This window comes from Chanodichthys erythropterus, chromosome 10, assembly GCF_024489055.1.
Source record: "Chanodichthys erythropterus isolate Z2021 chromosome 10, ASM2448905v1, whole genome shotgun sequence".
Taxonomy (NCBI): Eukaryota; Metazoa; Chordata; class Actinopteri; order Cypriniformes; family Xenocyprididae; genus Chanodichthys; species Chanodichthys erythropterus.
This window is the reverse complement of record NC_090230.1, coordinates 32,376,437-32,392,070: the sequence shown is the minus strand read 5'-3', so window position 1 is coordinate 32,392,070 and position 15,634 is coordinate 32,376,437. Positions and strand designations below refer to the sequence as shown.

The window sequence follows — 15,634 nt, the reverse complement described above, 5'->3', positions numbered from 1 at the left end:
ATATCTTATTTTGTGTTTTAGTAGAATGACATGAGGGTGAGTAATAAATGATATTATTTTCATTTTTGGGTGAACTAACCCTTTAATATACCACAATATAGGGCGAATATATTTACATATGAAGTAATGAACACACTTGAATATAACTTTTTAATTTATGCAATTGTATGACAATAGTTAATTACTTCCTAATATAACTTAAAATCAGTTTTTAATACATGACTATAGACTGTAAAAAACTATTTTTATGATTTGTTATCACAACATTTTTTCTTTCGTGATAATTAATGTGGTTCAGATAACAAAATATTTTGAGTTTCTGTTGATGAAATCAATCACCTTTATTGTATGAACTAAATGTTTTTAATTTCAATGAACTCAGTCAGGTAACTGACTTTTTTTAAGTTAAACCATCAGTTTTTACAGTGATAAAGTAGTGGATTTAAAATTAAATTTGGTCAGTTCAAGAATAAATTATGCAATTTTTATATTGATTATATGAAAGAATTAAAAGTGCAGTTTCATGTCTATCCTTGTATTGTTCAACTGCTCAAGGCTGATATGCTGATATTAACAACATTTAAAATAACTTACACAACAACACTGACATAAGTTGCATATTTTTCCTTACTATAATGTCTCATGCACAATATATGCATAACCCATGCATGCTGACAAATCATATTATAATGTCTCTTTCAGCATTCCAATATAAATGTATATGTGTATTTTAGATGCAAATTTAACCACCTTTTTTAATTGATCTTCAGTTCACTTAGCCCTTTAATATATCACAATATAGGCCTAATATATTTACATATAAAGTAATGAACACACTTGAATATAATTTTTTAATTTTGCAATTGTATGACAATAGTTTATTACATCCTATTATAACTTAAAATCAGTCTTTAATGACTATACACTGTAAAACATTATTGTTATGATTTGAAATCACAACATTTTTTCTTGTCAAATCAACTTAGATAATTAATGTGGTTCAGATAACAAAATATTTTGAGTTTCTGTTAATTAAATCAATCGTCTTCATTGTATGAACTCAAATTTTTAATTTCAATGAACTCAGTCAGGTAACTGACTTTTTATTTTTATTTTTATTTTTTTTTACAATGATAAAATAGTGGATTTAACATTAAATTCAGTCAGTTTAAGAATAAATTATGCATTTTTATATAGTTTATTTGAAAAAATTAAAAGTGCAGTTTCATGTCTATCCTTGTATTGTTCAACTGCTCAGGTTGATATGGGATTTAGAAATTAATAACATTTAGAGTAACAACACTGACTTTTCCTTACAATAATGTCTCATACACAATATATACATAACCCATGCATGCTGACAAATCATATTATAATGTCTCTTTCCAATATAAATGCATACGTGTATTTTAGATGCTGTAGATTTTAAGTAGTTTAACCACATTTTAATTGATCTTCAGTTCACTTAGTCCTGCAGTGTAACAAATGAATTTGTCAAAGTGCAAATATTCCGTGTAGTAAAAGTATTATAGTAAAATGACAGCAGCTCTACAACATGAAGATACGCGTGCCAGAGTCCCGCAGGAGCATTTGGATTGCAAATCTGGCAGCAGCAGTGGCAGGTCATGGCACGTTACACCATTTCAGCAGCCTTGGGCTGTTTAGGCAAATGAGAGTGTGTGGCTGGCAGAGGCAGGGCATTTACCCTCTCTCTCCCCCTCTCTTTACTGCCTCTTATTCAAATTTGGGTCAGGGGTGAGGATTTCTCACGTCACACAAGCTTGCAGGCAAGATGGCGCTCGGAAAGCTGTGAGATGTGAAAACAGAATGACTGTTTGAAGAGCTTCTGTCGATGCTTTAAGGTAAAGATACTTTATTATTGCATTCGCGTGTGGTTTCTTGTTGTGAGCGAAACATACCTGCGATTTGAATGGGTTTGTGAGGGGTTTCTTGTTTTGTTTTATTTTTTTAAAGAAACACTGATTCCTCCAGCATACTGCTCTTATCGCGTGCCCACTGGGCTTTTAATGCACACACGGCGCGAGCGTAGCCTGGCAGAGGCAGATATGTGTGTTTTATCCAAAAGCCTTATACCTGTTTCAGCACTGCTCAAGCTCGAGCCAAAGGCAAAACCTTTAAGACATGATTTAGGTGTATACTGCATCTTTATACTTTAGTAAAAATCATCAGTCTTCACCTTGATGGCAAAACCCGATCAGTGGCCCTTTATGTGGACAGCATTCCTGTTTCACCCCTCCCTCAGTGTGTGTTTTACCTTTTTTACATGTATAATGCTCATATGGAATATTTGTGCATTGTTAATGCATGCATTAAAAATTTATAGTGCTCTTATCATGTAATATGTGTGCATTTAGATGTCAGAATGAACATTTTAGGTTATCCGTGTTTGTTTCACTAAATGCATGAATGCAAATCGTAATTTATTAGTAGACAAAATAAGTGGAAACCTGATTTATGTTGGTATCTGTCGAGTCTTGTCTGCTGTGTTTGTGTGCATGTACATTGGGATCATCATGACTGTGTATAATGATGATGAAGCAAGGCTGGTGGAGTAATTGAGTTGGTTTCTTTTGCAATAATGATCCATGTGAGACACTTTTTGCCCAGCATAGTGGTTTTGTGTTTCAGTTTATATGTATATTTTAAGTGTTGTGACAGGTCACCATTGCCACTGTAGTTTTGGTTTCTTACTGATATCCCAATGAAGATTTTTAGGTTGTTATTGTTTGTATCTTGACATGCATGTATGTAGATCTCTCTTTATGAGGGAAATAGTTGTATTTGTTTTGCATTATGAAGTGCGTCTGAGGTTCTAAAGTGCTTTTGTGGTTGTTATTCCAATGATGCATGAATGTTATATTAAATTATTTTACTTGTATATCTTGAGGAGTGCTTGAAGGACCCTTTTAATCTCATCCATTTTAATGGGCTGGGGGAGGGGGGCTTGTTTTACAGTGGTTGGTGGTGGTGGTTTAGATCAGTGCCACACCATTAAAGCAACTCCCTTTCTGGGTGACAGTTTGCTCGAATGAGACGTATAAGAACTTTTTAACCAATGATATTGTGATTTTGTTTAAAACGGGCACATAAAACTTGTCCCTGATATGTCTCTTGTCCATGCTGTCGTGATGAATGTTTTCAAGGTAAGCAAGCCTGCAGATGCAAACCAGGCGCTAGTGTTTAGGTCCATGGTCCAGTGAGGCTTATCTTCAAATTGTAGAGGCTGTGTCCAAACGCTTCTCTGCGAGCTCGAACTGGCCCTGTCTGTCGTGATTGTTTTGCTGTCCTCTACAAAGGTCAGAGAAAACGAGAATAAAAGATGTGTTTAACAGATGTAGTGGCATTCGTGTTAAGATCTAATCAATACTATTATGAAAGGCAGCCCTTGGTTTCTGCTTTGAATAATGCAGATGATCCGATCTATTGAGTGAATGGGGCGGGGACGGCACTTGAAGACAGTTTATTTAGAGCCATTATCATTGGTAAGATTGTGAATTGTGATGTGGGTTTGCCTTTTCACACCCAGGTTTGTTTGTTTGCGTATTGGTTTGGCTTTCAAAGGAGCACTTTTCCTCCATTTTGTCATGAAATTTATGATGTTTTTGACAGCTTTATCTGTTCATCTAGTCATTCCACCTGTACTAGTCTTGTCTGGTTGGGTAATAATGATGAAGTATGTTTGACTTGTTGTTATTCTTCAAAGCCCCTCATGGTTTTTAACAGGAAAATGGTGGTAACCTTGTTTGTTGGTTGATTGAAATTATTCAACTTGAGTCCATTTCGATTCTTTACCAGAATATAGGTTAATAGCCTCTATGTAATTAAGTTTAAACCTTTTAGGCCAGTTTAGATGTGTGTATAATGCATGCATTGTACGCATGTTGCTTTAAGGCACTACCCATGTCTGAAATCTTGCCTAACATGCTTGGCATGTTTATTGACTATCCTTTTAACCTGAAACCTTTTAACCACTTCTTGGGCAAAACAGACATGATTGTGTAGAGATGTTGACGAATGTGAATGTGATTTATCTATTGAGGGTTATTCCAGGGTTGCCCAATCTGGTTGAGTGGTTGGTTTTGCCTCAGATTTCCCTAATTCTTGGTTTCAATAGCTGCTCATATATGTTATATTGAGGATTTAATGTGTTGTGATCTTCTGTTTGGTTTTCAGTGATTGTTTTATGTAAAAGTGTGAAATGCACTGAAATTTTGTATAGAGGGCATTTGAAACAGGTTTGTGAGAATGTGTTTGTTCACAATTTTAGTCAGTAGTGAGTTTAGCCCAGCCCACAATGACATGCATGTGAACCCTGATGCACTTTTGGTTTATCCACAAAATACAGCAACGGGTGCCAAAAAATACACAAGAAATGTTCTCCACTTCTCCAATTGTATGGCATTATTCAAAATGATCAATAGTGTAAACACAATGCAAGTTGACTTTTTGTAAGAATTGATTTAATACATGTTTCTGGTCTTATCGTGCATGATTCATTGCTGCACGTTATTTCAAATAAAAATCGTTCTTAATCTCACTCTCAAGCAACTTTGAAGCAATTTTGCTGAATAATATCCATTTTAAAATTTTGTCAGATTACAGACCTAAAAATAGTTGAATACAGTAAAATAGAGCCAACAGCTTGTTTGTCGTCATCATTAGGAAGGTTTTATGCGGTTTTTTTTTTTTTTTTTTTGTAAATAAAAAAATAATACTCTTTTTGTAAAATAGGGCGTAACATTGAATGAAATGCACACAGGCAGTGAACGAGCGCCTTAAATTCTTCAGATAAGTGATATTGTGTTATCTCTTAGTTGAGGTCATTCATCAGATTATTTGGATCAGGTTTGCTTGGCTTCTAGGTTGGCCCGGGTCTCGAGCCTGGTGGTTGGTTACAGTAAGCACTTAGATCTTAATGTAGGCACCTATGGAAGTGTCTCTTATCAAGTTAACCCACCTGATGTTATTAAAACCAAACTTGCATCAGTGTTCTTGGTGATTTTAGTGTTTTAGAGTTTTTAGTCACCTTGAATCTTCACCGAAACGTTTTGGCACTTTCAAAATGTATTATGTTTACAGTTTTTTGTTTTTAAAAATTTGCTGTAGGGTAGATATTATGTGTGGATGCATCTCATGAATAATGTTTTGTTTCGCCAATGCCCTCTTTCATAAGAGCAAAAGTGCTCTCTGTGTTTTTATGGCATTAAGACAATAAAATCGGGCCCCAGGGGTCCGTGCCACCGGATAAGCTTGTTTATGAGGTTGAGCGCAGTCCTTGCCAGACTTGTTTACCCATGTTGTTACTGGCCCCTTTTGCACTTTGACTTTTTTCAGGCAGCAATCTATCTGATTAGAGTAGTTGTTTAATCTCTGGGATGGGACTGCTGGTTTTTGAGGAGAGGTCGGAATGTCGGCAAAGCAATTGAAAGACCAGCAGCATCTTATCAAGACTTGTGTGCAACTTCTAGATAAATGTGTTTCTCAAACGTCTGTTGTCTTTTGTGTTTTGGGCAGTGGGTTTTGGATGATATCAAAGTTTGCCCTTACTGTTGTGGTTTATTGTTATTTAGGCAGTTCTTTAACTGTACCACTGTACTTGAGGCCTATAAATAACATGAGAGATGGTACTGATATCATACAAATATGATAGTTTTAGGGCTGGGCATACTGGTTTTTATTGTGACAAGTAAATTGAGATATTAGAGAAGCCATATTTTCCCTTTATAATGCAGTAAAAAATGGCTGAATACTAAACAATTTGTCCTTTCATTTTTTGTGCATTCTTGATTATTATTTGATAATTCATATTTAATTTGGTAATTTTAAAGCTGTTTCATTGCATTTTTGCCCTTTTTAATGCACTACATTGATACATTGGTGGGAATTAAATATCCAGTGAAATTCACTCCATATATATTTTATCAAACTTTCCTGAGTAATCATTAGTCTGCTTTAAGCAGTCTTGAACTCTGCTGACTGAAATTCTGCTGACTGACTGGTTTCCTGTCTCCATTATTGGTTTTGGCTTGGTTGTACATTGCCATCATGAATTGGCTATAAATAGTTAATCTGTGTTAGACTGAATTCACTGGAACAACTGATAAATATTCAGCATGGTTTATAAACATATGTTTCCCCCCAATTTTGTGGGTTTCAGAAGTAGTTATTTTTAGTTATTTTTCATTTAAATCAGTATTATAATGGATTTTATTGACTCAAATATGCAAGGATAAGCTTTTACAATAATCCAGTAAAAAAAAAAAATTTTTCAATTGGGTGTTCCTCAGGGACGGGTACTCCAGCCTTGCTAATTTTGGTCGTTAATTGTTCATAAACAAGGCATTGAATAATCACATATGTGGTGAAATGTGAAAATGTGTTTGGGCATTGTGCAAAGATAATTCTGTTTTTGACACGCCAGTCTCGGTTGGTCTGAGTGCCAGAAACCTTCTTTGCTGCATTACAAAGATTCTGCTGCAAGCCGGGGCCTGTTCATCCTGTGGAAAGGGTGCTGGTTTACCTGTTTCCCACCACACCCTTGGTGATATACCAGCTCAGGTTTCAAGCTGTCTGTCACACAGGCCCATCGCTGACGTCCACTAGCCTTTTTCACCCAACCCCCATATCACAACAAAAGGACTGACCCTGGAGGCTGGCATTAATGACTGCTGGCAGGGACGTTAAGCCATAGTGGACGCCCTCAGAAGAAAAGAAATTGTGTTACTGTTCAGGCCTTTTATCCCTTCTCTGCTTTTAGCTGAAAGTTGAGAATTTGTACACACTTAAAGAATAAGATGCCAGCTTATGCATACTATATGCTTTCTCCACAAGCATGCTTTGACGGCAGATACCATAGGTGCTGTGGTCTGGATTTGTGCTTAATAGTTTGAATTGGCTTAGAATTTCTAGAGTTCATTTAAGACCCTGAATGTATTATCTGGTGATGTGGAATGGATTGGTCACAAGAGTTTTGTGGCTTTTATTAAATGTTTGTTCGCTTCAAGCTTATCTGTATGCTAGTGTTCTGAAATATTGACAATTTACTTTTAGCAGCTATATATATTTAATATTTACTACTATTCTTTGTTAGTAGAGTTAACCAAAATTAGTTGTGACTTGTGTTGCACTGCACAGGATTTTGTCCAATCAGATGCATTCTAGAATGTCACAGCTTGCTGGTCAGTCGCAGGGGAAAGGTATTCTCCCCCTGTGACTGACCAGCAAGCTGTGACTTAACTATTGGCTATTTAAAAATAAGGGACAAGTGCTTCAATATACCACACCCAATTGTAAATATGTCAACATGGGTCAGAAAACCAGCCAAGTGACAGATAACCAAACATGTTTTTGCTAAGAGTGTTTGCTGTAGAACTGAATGTTTTTTTTTTTTCCCTTGACAATGACTGACTTTTTTTTATTTTTTTTTATTTTTTAGGTTTCATAGGTGAAGAAAAAGAAGTTGGAAATGGAATTGCCAAATCATGCCAAACAATTGCTGCTGCAGCTAAACCAACAAAGAGCCAAAGGTTATCTGTGTGATGTGATCATAGTAGTAGAAAATGCCCTTTTTCGGGCACACAAGAACATCCTGGCAGCCAGCAGTATCTATTTCAAATCTCTTATCCTTCATGACAACTTGATTAACCTCGATACGGACATGGTCAACCCGTCGGTTTTCCGGCAGGTTCTAGACTTCATTTACACTGGCAAGCTTTTGTCGTCTGATCAGTTCAGTGACCACAATTTCAATGCCCTTCTAACGGCAGCAAGCTACCTCCAACTTCACGACTTGGCTGCTCTCTGCAGAAAGAAGCTCAAGCGTAACGGGAGATCCCTTCTTAATAAACCCACCACCCCTACCAATGGAAGAACTTCTAGGAACCAAAGGCTGTCCTCTACACCTGTAACTCCAAACCAAATGTCAGGGTTAAAAGACAGTGAGAAGACAAAGAGGCATGAGGAGCTACTCAAAGATGACTTGTCTGAGGATGAGATGTTTGGGAGAAACGCCCACTGTGCCACCTCGGTGAATTCGCTCAGTCCCTCAACGAGTAAGAACGGAAGCAACGGCAGTTGTGGCATGCAAGAACTTGGCCTAGACCTTTCCAAGAAAAGCCCCTCAGGGAGCACAGCCACTGAAGAAGTCAGTCCCAGCAGCATCCCACAAGAATCACCTCAGTCTGCCTCAGAATCCACAGCCAACAGTGCCTCATTTGATGAGAACACCAACACGCCAAACCTCACCGCTGGAGAGCCCATGGAGCTGGGTGGAGGAGAATGCGAAGAGAGTCAACCACCTCCAGAAGTTGACCAGCATAAAAGCTCCCGGCAGGTTGCCCGGCAGAGGCGGCAAACCAAGAGCGAAAGCAAAAAGGTCGAAGATGCGGAACGTGGAGCTTTACCCAACGGAGTCGCCAAAAGATTGAACGTGGCTGGGGAGAGGCTCCCTGGTGGAGGAAAAGGCAACTCCGAAGTATCCTACCAGTGTAAAGATGAAGAGGAAGGTTTAGAGAATGGTCAGGAGCAAAGTGAAGAGAGCGGACAGAGCGAGAGCGAAGGTGGGCGGAATAGCACCAATTACGTCTACCGCCAGGAAGGCTTTGAGCCTGCACTCGGTGACAACCTTTATGTTTGCATTCCCTGTGGTAAAGGCTTCCCGAGCTCTGAGGAGCTGAACGCCCATGTGGAGACCCATACAGAGGAAGAGTTGTACATCAAAGAGGAGGATGATGATTCTTATCCAAAGGAAGATGAAGTAGAAGCAGAAGACTTGTCTTCGCAAATAACCCATGTCCACGGCCCCGAGTCGCGTCGCTTCAGCTGCTCGGTCTGCAACAAGACCTACAAAGATCCGGCCACTCTTCGTCAACACGAGAAGACCCACTGGCTCACCCGTCCCTTCCCCTGCAACATCTGTGGCAAGATGTTCACCCAACGCGGCACCATGACGCGCCACATGCGTAGCCACCTGGGGCTGAAGCCCTTTGCCTGCGAGGAGTGCGGCATGCGCTTTACCCGCCAGTACCGGCTCACGGAGCACATGCGGGTTCACTCAGGTGAGAAGCCGTACGAATGTCAGCTATGTGGGGGCAAATTTACCCAGCAGCGTAACCTCATTAGCCACCTACGAATGCATACCTCCCCGTCATAAGCCAAAGACACCTTGAACAGGAGACCCTTAGCAAAAAGAATCAATGCACACCTCTTTTGAAGTACACTGCAAGGAGCCGATAACCCAAAGCAGGATTCTCTTCTGCTGTAAATTACAGGAGGAGCCTTTCAAACAATGAGCCCCAACAATGGAAAGAATAAACCAATCGGTATGAGTTTATGGGCTTATGCTTTTTTTTTTTTTCTTTTTTTTTTTTTTTTTTTTGAATATTGCTGTGAATGTAAAAAATGGGTACTAATGTTGTTGTATGATTTCTTGGGATATTGTGACCACTCTCAACCACTGCAATCCATGCTTTGCTTTTACGATTATCTTGAGTCCATGTGGTCTGTCTGATATTCCTTCTTTCCATTCTTGGTCCTTGATAAAAGTATCACTCTGTTCTGGTGGTATAGTCTATGTAAAACTCTCAGCAAGGTTTGGGCTTGTAATGACCAAGTTATTCTATATACAAAGGTTAAATTCTTTGAAGTGTCTCCTAAGGGTCTCAAAGATGGTGTTGTCAGACATGCAAGATGGCTTGTCTGTCATCATGACGTGTTTCATAAAAGCTTTGTGCATCCAACCAAACATTTCCCAGTATACCTACTCTGCACATCACATCCATTGGCTTTATTCTAGGTGTAGCTGGAAAACAGGGTCTTTGATAAGGTTTGTACTGTGGTTGATTCAGTTATCAGTACCCTGCTCCTACATCTGGATTCAAGCCAATGGCAAAGTGATGACGAGAGGCCATGGGTGTCCTTTGTCGTTTACTCGTATAGTTTGTCGGGGGTTTACTCTCAAAGAAAAGCCAAACTTAAAGGTACTTGTTTTTAGATTTCTTTAGATAACTTATTGATATGCTTCTGTGAATGTTTTAACTGGAAATTCTTTCCTTTATTTCTTTTGGGATCAGAGAGGGTTGGTTTGGGTGATGGGTTGGGCAGGGTTCATTTTAGTGATGTTGAACTTCATAAATTCTGTCTGTATTGTTTTTCACTCTTTTGGATTTGCGTTTTTTCCCTTCACTGAACAAGGCAAGTCCGTATGGACTTGTCTCATTGCTACCTCTTAATTAAGAACAATACATTCATTGGAACTATGGAGGTCTCTGAATATAGATGTATAAAGTTTGCTGAGGCTTTCAAAGTAGTTGTCACCTGCCCATCAACAAAGGTTTTAAGTTTTAAAAGCATTAATGTAGAGAATAGCTTCTTTGGGCGCATGTATTTAAGGTATTGAGAGTTTTATGTCAGAGAAATCCAAAGATAAATTTAATATTGGGGAGAATGGCTTACCAACAAATATTTCCTGTAGAATATCCCTACCAAAGGTTTTAGATTGAATTGCAAGAGGTAAGGATGTACTTTTGTCTTTTTAGTTCTTGACGAAGAGCAATGTAGAGGGATGTTAGATTGTGCTTGACATTTTACTAAAAACCAATGAACTTCTGTCTTCTGGTGGATGGTGGGCCACTGGCTTTCCGTTTTTTGAAGTTTACAGTTAGTTTCTCAAGAGTGTCTTTTGGTTTCTTACTTTGTCTGCAGAGAGACTTTGAAGAACTTCAGAAGGACTAATTTGTTTTAGTTCAGAGCAAGAAAAAACGTAAGAGCATAACGAGTGTTGTAGGTTTTTGTTACGTGTCGACCATACTTGGAAAGCTTACTGAATGAGGAGGAATTGATGCACTGGATTGCTTGTTGGCCATCAGCCCCAAATAAAACCTTGTTCCAAAACGATGCTAAGTTATGTGGCGTCGCTTACAAACCATCATCATTTATTCATTCGAGGTATAGGTATTATGTAAAGTGTGCATGCTGAAAAGAGAAGTTATGGTTATTCAAAATGCTGGTAATTGTGTCGGGTGAATGTTACATGGTCAGTGTTGGTGCAAATGCTGATGGATGTATTTATAGTTCAGTGCTGAATTCTTCGCTGCCATCTTCATTTCATAACTCGGTTACAGATTTATTATTTCGCCAATCCCAGTGTATCACATTCCATGAGTAATTTTTAGCCTTCTTAATGTAAAAGTCTTAATGGCATTCCTTTTTTGGGGGATATTTTTTTTTCTGGTTCTTTCTCCAAAGTCTTGTGTTTGTGCTTGCTAACAATGAACTTTGGGGTGCAGCTATAGTCGTGTTAATGGAGCAATGTTTACAGACGTCTTTTTCCTGGAATCCTTTTAGTCTTTAATTTGCCTGCTCAAACTTTGGAGACATTTATAATTTCTCTATAAACCCATTCCAACTCAATATTCATGTCTTTGCACCAAAGCTAACCCAAATAGCCAGTTATATAAGAATGCAAGACAGTCACCAAAAAGTCCTATTTTCAAAGTTTTGCATATCTTGGATGTTTAAATTTTGTTTTGTTACAGTATAAGTGCGCTCTGGTGTTGATACACATCTCAACTCAGGGAGACTTTTTTTAAATATTTTTTGATGATGTTGTCAGTTGCACTGAAATGGATTCCAGGAAAAAGTTCCCACTGATATCTTGCTAATTTACAAGCACTTCATTTGAATACCATCAAAGAACCGATGTCTTGGGTGATACTAGGCTCTGTTGTCGATTCCAGCGTTTGAGACTATAGCTGAGAGAACTGGAAGAGCAGAAAAAGGATGACAAAAAGTTTCAAACTGTGACAATAATATTTCTACTTCAAAACTTCAGGGATAGTTCTGCATATTTTGAAATGCGGAGCTTTCGACTACATTTGTAAGACTGTGTCAATACTGTGTCAATTTCTGTATTTTATTGATGAAAAGCAAAACACTAGTTTCCTACGAAATAGATTTTATGAGTGTTCCCATTTCAAAACGCCTTCAAAAAAAAAAAAAAAAACCAACAAAAACAAAGCCAGAGATGTACATGGAAGAGTTTTACTTTTAAGTTCCAGAGTGTTTTTGAACAAAAAAAGAAAAAAACAGAAAAAAAGCATTCTAGTAAGCGCAAACTGTATAAACTAATAAGATGAAAGCTCATACCCAAATTTTCAGACTATTTTCTAAACCAAAGCACATTTTGAATGATTGATTGACAGCTTGTCTGACATTAAATATACTTGTGTATAATATCTCATTGTTTACATAAACTCTTTACAGTCATAGACCTCAGGTGAGGGGAGGCCAGTTTGAACCTGCTTCTGTGTATGTCACCATCTCTAAACGAAAGCAAACCGAATCGTAACCGTGTGTCTTACCCTGTGAATGTAGCCGCATGCTTTTGATTTCGGTCGGCTACAACATTTGATTTGCTATTTTGGCCCTTTTAAGACTTGCCGAGACACCCCTTATGAAAATCATATTGTCCTTGACATGATTATTTTTATGAATGTGCTGCTTTTTTTTTCTTTTCTTTTTTTATATGTAAATACGCATGAATAAAAGTACATACACATTTACCTCAAAGTAACTTTTTAGGACTTGCTGCATATCTATATCTATATATATAAATATAAATAAATATATTTTATTTTTTAAGGTTTTTTTTTTTTTTTTTCAGTCATCTTTCTCTTGATATTTTTTAGTTTATTTTAGTCTGTTTTAAAAATGTGTTGTATGTATTCTGAGCTGCCTGATTTTTCCATTGTCCACAAAAGAAGCATCTTAAAAACCGACTGGCCTCTCCTCCGTCTACATTGGTGCAAACACTTACTGACAGTGTTCACTTTTTTATCAAATGTCTATTGTCAGTGATGAATGTATTTATTTGTTTGATCCTGTTTTGACTTTTTAAGAGTTTGGTTGAGACGACGTGTCTTCAGGGTCTGAGTTTATTCTGTTGTAGTAAGCTGAGAGGTAAATAAAAAATAAAAAGACACAAGACAGATAATTTTCAAACCTGTGAAGATGTAGACATGAGGAATGTATTTCTCCATGAAGTGTCCATCATAAAGGATGTATCCCACATCGTTTTTGTAATTTTTATCTCACTCAATGCATGCACATGTTCTGGATCATGTGTTTTCTGTCACAGACACTTGAAGGCTGTCGATTTTAAATGTTCTGTCTGTACGCCTCTGCCCACCGATACAGGAAGGGACCCTTTAGAATTGCGTCAAAGGCATTCAAGGTTGTGTTTTGTGTACCGAAAGCTGCCATGTTGCTGCGCGCTGTGATTCAAGGCTGCCGGTCGATTCCGTTGTTTATTATTTACAAATGCCCAACAGAGCCAAAGGTTTTTCCTAAGAAACGCTCATATTTCTTCACTTTCTCATTAGCCAACAGAATGCAGATGCATCTTATTACTGTAAGATCACATATCTTTTTAAGCTTTATAAAATGCACTTTCTAAGTTCTCACCGAGGTCCTTTACGCAAGATCTAGGCGATTTCATCTTATCAGTTATTTACAAATCGCAAAGTTTACTTGTCTAAACAATTTATCTCACACTTTTTGCTGCTAATGTGTAGTTTTGTCCAATTCTACATGTCCCAGATAGTATTATGTTATTGTTTTTGTTTTGTTTTTTTTCTTCTGTCAACATAACTGGTAAGTGTTAGGCGTTCATAGGGACCTCAAGTTACCAAACCAACCCAAACAAACTAAACCAAAGCCAGATTTACAAGCATGTGCATAGCAGGTGGGCATGATTCCCATATGTTTTCACTTAAACGCCATATCACGTTTAAATGCTAGAGCGTTAGTCATCCTAGCCTGTCCATAAGCATTCCAATAACTTTATATGCTGATTAATATTTATTTTCAGTTCGAATGAAATCGGGATGTCTGATTAGAGAGGAATTTGCAGGGGGGGGAAAAAGTCACCAGTAGAAGCATTAGTTTGGCGCACTTGTGAAGGAAGACAAGTTGCCCTTGACGATTATTAGTTGGAATTACTGTTGCGTGTGTGTTTTCGGTCAGCATTGAACACAGCTCGCAGACAACACGGCAGTTTCGCCTTCCTCAGAGAGCTTGTATTCAGGTCAGAGCTACATGCAGCTCAAATTCTGTCTCGTGTGAATAAAACAGTGTACAGAGCTCATCTCACGTTCACAGTCTTAATGTACAGCTACCAGAAGTCATTTTAGAATCTTTTCATTAAAATCTTGATCAAAAAATTCTGGTGTCCTTGTGTGTTTGAATTCCTTCCTGTTTGTTTGCTTTTATCACTTACAATGGAAGTAAATGTGACAATCTCTTTTTGACATTGGCTGTGCAAAGTTATAAACTACACTCTAAAAATGCTGGGTTAAAAACAACCCAAGTTGGGTTGAAAATGGGCAAACCCAGCGATTGGGTTAAATGTTTGCCAAACGTGCTGGGTAGTTTTATTTAACCCATGTTTAAAAATATGGCTGGCTTAAAATGAACCCAAAATTGAAATTTTATTAAAAATTACTTAAGGCAACAGTAATAATCAATAGTTGAACATTTATTAATAAGCAATTTAATAAATGTTTAAATTTTATTCTTTAAACTTTAAACCGTTAATTTCCAACATATTAAAACAACCCATTTGCTGGTTTTGCCCATTTTCAACCCAACTTGGGTTGTTTTTGAGTGCAGAATTACACAAATAACAAAAAATACGCCTGCCGAGAAAAGTAGTTAATGACAAATTTGGACAATTATAGCTCTAATGTTTTAAAGAACTAATGCAAGAGCTTTAACAAAAAAAAGTTGTACCTCGACTTTTTGTGCCTTATTTAGATTTGCTTTTAAAGGAAGAATCCATGTAGGTGCTTCTACAATAATATGTGGTACCCCTTATTTTGTGGCCTTAAAATGCCCCATTTCCTTCCATTGTAAGTGTACTTTAATGCATTGCTTTATATGTGTTATTGATTGAACTAAAGGATGAGTTGAAATGATTTTCTGCTGAACGTTTCAAGTTCATTCACATTCAAAGCAACTGCACTTGAGTTTCTGCACAATCCACAGCCGAACGTTGCATCAGTGAGCCCGGGGGTCACCGATGATTAATGACGAGGGGGCGAGAGAGAATCTGGTCCCCTCCCCCCGGCCGGGCTCTAACCGGCCGTGGCACAAGGGGTCCGTCTGCCATCTGGGAGTCCCTCTCAGAGTTTCACCAATCAGAGTTGGCGGCTCTCTCCTTCACCAGTGCTTTTCTTTCTCTTTTGCTCGGCATTCTCGAGGCCGTTTAGACTGGCCCTCCTTTTGTTCCCCCCCTCCAGGCTTGCCAGTGTATGTCAAGAGGCCAGCGTGCACCTCCCTACCCCAAGGGAAAAGAGGGTTGGCATTTTTATGGTCCTTGTGTGGCTGATTCTACGAGGCCATTAAGCCCCGCCTCAAGTGGTGTCACATGCCAAATGACCCTGAATGGGGTCAGTTTCAGGCACAATGAGTTGTATGTTGATGCCACCTCCCCCCGCTCGCCCCGTCTGCTAAGTATAGATTAACTATAGACACATCTGCGAGGAGGCAAAATCACATGCAGATCTTGCAGGAAACCCTTAAATGCATGAAAGGCCTTTCAGCGTCCAATGCCCAT

The 15,634-nt window shown here is 38.2% G+C and overlaps 1 protein-coding gene across 1 annotated transcript; it reads left to right on the top strand.

Moving 5' to 3' along the window:
- The first annotated feature begins 1,781 nt into the window (after positions 1-1,781).
- hic2 (hypermethylated in cancer 2) lies at positions 1,782-14,225 on the top strand. Its single transcript, XM_067397354.1, has 2 exons — positions 1,782-1,862; positions 7,457-14,225. The coding sequence occupies exon 2, from the start codon at positions 7,487-7,489 to the stop codon at positions 9,170-9,172; it is 1,686 nt and encodes a 561-aa protein (XP_067253455.1). The 5' UTR covers positions 1,782-1,862; positions 7,457-7,486; the 3' UTR covers positions 9,173-14,225.
- The last annotated feature ends 1,409 nt before the right edge of the window (positions 14,226-15,634 follow it).

What these genes read in the sequence shown, in the direction of transcription:
- hic2 (XM_067397354.1), top strand. Translation starts at nt 7,487, where the DNA reads ATGGAATTGCCAAATCATGCCAAACAATTGCTGCTGCAGCTAAACCAA.